A 7,777-nucleotide genomic window follows, 5' to 3' on the forward strand; every position below is an offset into this window, starting at 1 on the left:
AAGGAACATAAATTCATGGGGGGGACACCAAAAATTTCATGCCAAATAAATTTTTTGGTAGTTCTCTTGATGCAAAAGCTTAAATATTTGAGTGGATTCCATTTGGAGCAGGCAGGAGAGGATGCCCCAGAGAGGAAATGGGAACACTTGATGTAGAGCTTGTGGTCACACAACTCTTGCATTATTTCAATTGGAAACCTCCTAACAACATGGATGGCCAAGAATTGGACATCACTGAAAGGTATGGCCTCAAACTTCCAAGGGTGCATGAGGTCTTTGGTCCTCCAACTCCTTGCCTTCCAGTATTATAATTTACATATATATTGGTTGGTTGTAGCAACTTGACAGGTTAGAAAATTTTAGGTGCAAAGGGTCTCTCATGATGGTGAGTAATAATAGTTGTCATATAAAGAACATTGATTAAAGAGGAAGTTTACAGTTTTAAGTTCATCTTTGAACTAAGCATTTGCAAGCAATTTTGTTGAGATAAGTAAAATTAAAGTTTGCTAAGATATGTGGAGCTTCTTTAAACAAGGATAATTTTATTATCTAACATTGCATACAAGTGTTATTTTAGAAAAATAAACCTAAAATAGCTCGAGTATATTATTCTTACAATTAAAGAATGAACTCACCACCATAAAAACCCTCACCAAGAATTTCCTTCACAATTGATGTCTATCAACATTTATCAACCATTTAATTTATATGACTATGCTAATAAATAACATGGTTTTCCTTAAATAACAAGGTTGAATAAAACAACATTCATAATAATAAATAATAATCTTCATTTTAATTTTCAATTAACAATTAAATTACAATAATTTTCATATAATAAATTATATATATATATATATATATATAACCAAAAATTGTGCAAGTGCGAGAGGTCATCATTTTCACTTTGAATTGACAATGAAATTAACATAGTCAAATTAAATGGCTCATAAACGCCGCTAAGCACCAATTCATTACGCCAAGAGGCACATTCTACAACCCATTATGAAAGAGATGTGTAATTCCTTAAATTCTCTAACCTAGACTTGACACATGTCCCCTTTAAAAAAAAATTATTCTAATTAAAAAACAATGTCGACTAAGTTGGATACTGACTTGTTACCTGACGAGGATACTGACACTACACCAAGAACTCTCTCTCCGATTCCCATTGATCACTCTAAGCCTTGGGCATTTTTTGATGGCTCGGCCCAAGATGATGGCTGTGGGGGGGGCGCCACTCTTCATTTAAACGACAGACACTGTTATAAGATTCAAATTAACCTTGGAAGAGGCACTAATAATTTCGCTGAACTCATCACAGCCAAACACATTATACATTTTGCTATCCTTAAACATTGCAGACACTTACAGCTTTTTGGTGATTCAAAAGTTGTTTGCAATTGGCTTAACAATGCATCTCATTGCCATGCATTTGCTTTAAGACATATTCTGGAGGAAGCTAAGAGATTGACTATGTCATTTGAATCTTTTGTCTGTCACCATATCTACAGGGAACAGAACACCATTGCAGATCAGCTCTCCAAAGAGGCAGCGCACAGAATAGGAGAGGACTGGTGGATACAGGAGGACACCGATGGCACATATTATCAGTACTATCATCGCCCTTTTGAAGAACATCTTGAATGATGGGCTATAAGCCCATACATATGCAGATATTTTTGCTATACTTTCAGTATGTAGATACAGACATTACTGCACATCTTTTTGATTATATATAGTATATATTGCTCTCTGCGAAGAGCAAAGCATAAATTTTGATCTTTTGAACTGACTTAACATCATGCTCCCTGCGTGGAGACATATTTAGCTACCAGTGAACTCGACAGGCACACAGCCTGCTTTTGAATATGCTACGGCATCTGCAAAATGTAATTTTCTTAATCTTTAATGAAAATTACGACTTTTTCCCAGGGGAAAAAAAAATAACATGGTTTTCCTTAAATAACAAGGTTGAATAAAACAACATTCATAATAATAAATAATAATCTTCATTTTAATTTTCAATTAACAATTAAATTACAATAATTTTCATATAATAAATTTTATATATATATATATAACCAAAAATTGTGCAAGTGCGAGAGGTCATCATTTTCACTTTGAATTGACAATGAAATTAACATAGTCAAATTAAATGGCTCATAAACGCCGCTAAGCACCAATTCATTACGCCAAGAGGCACATTCTACAACCCATTATGAAAGAGATGTGTAATTCCTTCAATTCTCTAACCTAGACTTGACACATGTCCCCTTTAAAAAAAATTATTCTAATTAAAAAACAATGTCGACTAAAATAAAAACATACATGAATATACATATTTGGTTAATTTTAATTAAAAGCATTATCCAACATGAAAAAATCCACTCACATTGTTCCCGTCCAGTTGATTGTTGTGTCGATAGGAACTTTGCAACCCAATATGGCAATGATGTTTTAAAACATTGTGTATTGTAATGTAATATTATGTTGATTCAGTAAAATTAAAAATAAATTTAAAATCAGAATTAAAATAATCCTAACAAAACCCTAAGTAATGATATGTTGACACTGTAAAATTAAAACTAAAACTAAAACCAAAATTAAAATTGAAATTGTTCGCTTGGGGTAGCTCAATTGAAAATGACTGTGAAAATGAAGTCTCATCGAACCAAAAGTCTTGGGTTCAAATCTTGTGATATCCACCCCGATCGGGGTGAGAAGTTGGACATGATGAAGATGTAGTTCTACTAAGCTTACAAAAAAACAATTAAAATTAAAATACCCTAAGTCATTATGTATAAAATTCTAGTAGGGATAATTAAGTTATTGATTAATCAATTCTTGGTTTTACCTTTGGATATATCTTAACATCTATAGACATCATTAGCTTTGGATACATTTCTTTAGTAGAGCGATTACATCTAAATTTATATCAAGTCATTCATATATTGTTATCTTCCACATCCACTTTGGTACCTGACAGATGTAATATTTTTGCACCTTCCTCCTATTCTCGTTCCACATTTGTGAGGGATTCAATCATAATTGTAGGAACCAAGTGGGAGGGTGGAAAATTATGGATAAAGCAAGGTAAGTATCTCAATATCAAATTCATGCATGTTAATTAAGGTGTTGTGTCAATGGATTCTTGGTTGAGACCTCATATTTGTGACTAATTAATCATAACCAAAAGTTGTGTGTAAGTGGTAAGAGAAATTTATGTACTTAGATGCAGAGCTAATTTATTTTACATATTTAAAAGCCAAATTTGCTTGAAGCAGTACAAGAGAATCATATTTTGGATTTATGTTTTTTAATACTTTATATTTAGCATAGTGAGTGTGTTTATTACTGTAATTATTGTTGTGATGTGACTCTTCAAGTTTTCAATCTTGCATAGCATGTGTAGGAGCTTCCAATCTTGTAACAAGTATTGGATTTGTTCCCTTTTAAATTGGGGTTTTACCTTTTTTCCATGGAGATACTTCCTTCACCACAAAATCAAATTAATTTATAGTTATTTAGTCGTATGACCACTTATTTCAGTGGTAATATTCAAAGAGAATGAACTTGATATCTCTAGAGAGAATGAACTTGAGAACCAGAGAAGCTAACCCTTGCTCGAATGACATTCACATGTGGATTTAGTAGAATGGTGATAAATTATGGAGAAAAAATACAAAATGGTATTTTGTGTATTTTTATTTTTATTTTAATATTTATTTAGGTGTAGATTAATTGATTTATGTGGAGTTTAGTTTTTATTAGGTTAATAGGTTGGTTCAAATTTCATGAAAAGGGGTTGAGGTAGAAACCACATGTGGGGTTTTGTATCAATGACTACATTATTAAATAATTTATAAATATAAATTTTAAAAACATATATTATAAAATAATAATGTGAGTATAGTATATATGATGCTGAAGAAGAATAAATAAACAATGATTACATAGTTGAATAAATTATAATTTTAAATTTAAAGGAGCCAAGATTCATCTTAACTCTAGATCTATCAAGTGGTGTGAGGGATCAAATCTCTTGAGGTGTAAACCTATTTTTTAAGTGCAAAACTTGAGCAAAGGTTTACACCTTGAGAGATCTTATCCTTCTCTATGCTTGATAGATCCAGAATTAAGATGGATCTAGGATGGTTAATTATTGGTTGAAAGGAATCTAATGTTTTGAGAGGGATGAGTGATTCACGCATCAAAAATTCGATTGTAGCTAGGTTGTCCATTTTATGGTTTTCTAGGGTTACTTCACCTCGCTCGGTCATCACACTCAGTCCTAATCCATGGAATCCATATGGGGGGGACCCATCCTTCTGAAACATTGTCGTTTCCCAAACAACTAATCAATGTACAAGATGGTCTGACAAGTCCCATGTAGCCAAAGTGACCCCACGATCAACAACCACCGATGCGTAAGCCAATGAAACTCCTGTTATCACTAAAAATCATAAGTCTACCATTTCCATCAATGGAGCAAGTACATTCCTTTTGCAAGTGATAAAACTCTCCGTCTCAGAGATTTCCCCTAGAAAAATCACGGAAACAGTTGATCATATGCATAGGCATGCCATAATCTATAAATTTATCACAATGTGGCCCTTAGAAAAATGCTAATCGGTTGGATAAGGAAAAATTTGGATGCTCAAAGGGGATATGGAACTCAAAGTGAACTTAAAAGGATACTTCATGGCTATATTTAATAATATAGATATCAAGGATCAAATCTTTCAGGGACGGTCATATTTATGAAGTCATTTGACTTATTCATGAAGCCCTAGGTTGAAAAATTCAACCCATAAAAACAAGACTTCTCTTCGACATTAATATGGATCTGTCTTTACTCATTACCTTAAGAATACTAGGACCACAACATTCTAGTGAGCATAATAAATGTACTAGAAAAAATTGTAATGCTTTTGGACACAACAAATTATGGTTGTTACTCTTTATGCACATCTATGATCCTACCTAGATCTCTCACAATTGTTCCCAACAAAAAAGTATTAAGTTGTGAAGATGAACTCTAGGAACAACCTATTGATTATGAGAAGATCCCATTCAGATGTTGTAAGTGTCACGAATATGGCCACCAATTTAGAGACTATCCTGCAAATCCAAAATATCAATACTGCTCAGACCGCTCTAGCTTAAGATCAATAAGGGCTCACTGAAGTAGAAAACAAGAAGAAGACTAACAAGAAATGTATGATCACGCAACCCTATAAAACTATATAAGATTATAATCAGTACATAATAGTGCAACACCTCACGGAGCAAGAATCATTGCATGAACTAAAACAACCGCATATGGATATGGGGTAGAGAAATCAACCCAACCACTTAAACATGTGGGGAAAAAGCATCCATCCTACATATATAAAAAATCTAAACAATCTCGAGATGGACGAAGCCGTCCAGGATCAATCTAACCCAAAAGACATGGGTACCATGGAATTGTAGAACATAAACCTATAATCGTTAGTTGAGGAATGACATAATAAGTATCTCGCCACAATACTAAATGAAAAAATGCAGCTCATAGATCAAGCATACATTAAGAAGCAGGAAAAACTCCTTCAACAAGCTCAAGAACTAGGTGACAATCCCACCTTTCATTACCATTATTATTCTTAGGGTACACAAATAAATGCTCCAAAAGATGAAGGAAACAATGTAAAATAACCAAAAAAAGAGGAAGGAAAACCAACAATCAACTTTGGCAATCTTTAGGTGATTTCCTAGTCAAGTTTGGAAGGGTAGTAACGATGAATGCCATCTTCCAACCCTCCCTCCACCTTCCTCAATGAAATTCATCACTTGGAACGTAAGGGGCCTTAATGGTAAATCCAAGCACATACTCATATGACATAAAATCAAACAATAATATCCAAACATCCTCTTGATTCAAGAATCCAAATGGTCATTAGCCTCCCTTCATAAATACATCAAGAAAATTTGGAGAAACAATGAACATGTAGCCCATGATGCTCTAGGTTCCTCTAGTGGCCTAGTCATCATAAGGAACCCTTACATTGTTACTATTAAAAACTCTTTCTCCCTTCCAAGAACCTTTATAACCACCTTCCAACCCATCGGCTCTACTATCAACACTTAATATCCAATGTCTTTGGCTCTAACTCCCCGCCAGCAAACACGTCTTCCTTCAAAATCTCCAAAGAGTGCACCAAATCATTAGGCACACATTTTGTATTCTAGGAGATACTTCAATATGATAACAAACCTGTAGGAGAAAAAATTAGGAATTCACAAACTATAAGAGGAAAGTGCACTTTTTAATGATTTCATCAACAACTCCAACTTAGTAGACCTTAACACTCAAAATGGTATATATACCTGGAACAATAAAAGACAAGGCAACTCTCAATGTGTTTCCAAGTTGGACAAATTTCTTATTAAAAGGTCTCTACAAATTTTCTCCACCAAATTTGAGGCCAACATACTACCAAGTCATGGCTCGAATGATTAGCTGGTGAAATTTAAAATGAGTTGGCAAGGTACCCCTAAGAACAAACCCATCAAATTTGAGGCCTTCTGGATTCAACATTATGACTTCCTTCCTAAGGTGGAATTATGGTGGAAAAAATCAAACATCTTCTTGGGAATGATTATGTTTTGCTTTCAATATTGACTCAAGTACGTTAAACAAAAAATCAAAGATTGGAATCTCACCATTTTTGGACAAGTTCACAAAGACAAGATCCAAATGGAGAAAGAAATGGCTACATACTACAAAAAATAATATGAGAAGGAAGGACGGATGAAACAAACCAACCAGAGGCTATAATCTCTCTCAAGATGGAAGAGCGACTAAAGCAAGAAGAAATCATTTGGAAACAAAAATTAAGGGTCCAATGGTTAAAAGAAGGAGATAAAAATACCCACTTTTTCCACAGACCAATGATCAATCATTAATAAAGAAATCATATATTTGGCATCAAATCTGCAACCAATCAAAAAATGGAAGAACATGATGCAATTACTTAAGAACTTCTCAATCACTTCCAGTCCATCATCTCTGAACCCATCCCATATAGGAGACAATCCATAAATAAAGTCACCAAAATATACCCAAGATTATCACTAAAGAGCATAATGACATGCTCCTAAAAGAAATTACTATGCAAGAGGTTGAAATTGTAATAATGGATATACCTAAAGGAAGATCCCTAGGCTCATATGACTTAACAACTAAATTCTATCAAGCATGCAAGCCCATCCTAAATCATGCAATATGGAAAATCATACAAGATTCCAGACACTCCTCCTCCATTCTCTCGGTCCTAGACACTATTTTCATCACCATCATTCCCAAATCCTCTAGTTATAAAACACCCTATGACTATCACCCCAATGCTTTATGCAATGTAATCTACAAAATCATATCTAAAGTAATTATAAATGGACTCAAACCCGTCCTCTCCTCTCTCATCTCCCCATAACAATCTAGATATGTATAAGGAATAAATATTGTGGACACAATAATCCTTTTTCATTAATATATTCACAACCTCAAGCAAAACAAAAACCCAGGCATGCTCATCAAACTTGCCATCTCCAAAGCCTTTGAAAAACTCAACTGACAGTTTATTTTTCACATACAACTTTTGGATGTGAGGAAAGATGGAATCATTGGATAATGGCCCTTATCACCAAGACCTTCTTCTCCATCCTAGTCAATGGCTCTCTCTCTAACCCTTTTGTTCTCTCTAGAGGCATTATACAAGGAGATCCCATATTC

The 7,777-nt window shown here is 34.0% G+C and overlaps 1 protein-coding gene across 1 annotated transcript; it reads left to right on the forward strand.

Annotated features, from left to right (window-relative positions):
- The first annotated feature begins 1,092 nt into the window (after positions 1-1,092).
- LOC149159661 (uncharacterized) lies at positions 1,093-1,650 on the forward strand. Its single transcript, XM_089434382.1, has one exon. It carries the CDS (start codon positions 1,093-1,095, stop codon positions 1,648-1,650), a length of 558 nt encoding a protein of 185 aa, XP_089290508.1.
- The last annotated feature ends 6,127 nt before the right edge of the window (positions 1,651-7,777 follow it).

Source organism: Pinus tabuliformis, chromosome 5_2 (genome assembly GCF_031772625.1).
Source record: "Pinus tabuliformis cultivar Carrire ecotype Pingquan chromosome 5_2, CPIR1, whole genome shotgun sequence".
Lineage (NCBI taxonomy): Eukaryota > Viridiplantae > Streptophyta > Pinopsida > Pinales > Pinaceae > Pinus > Pinus tabuliformis.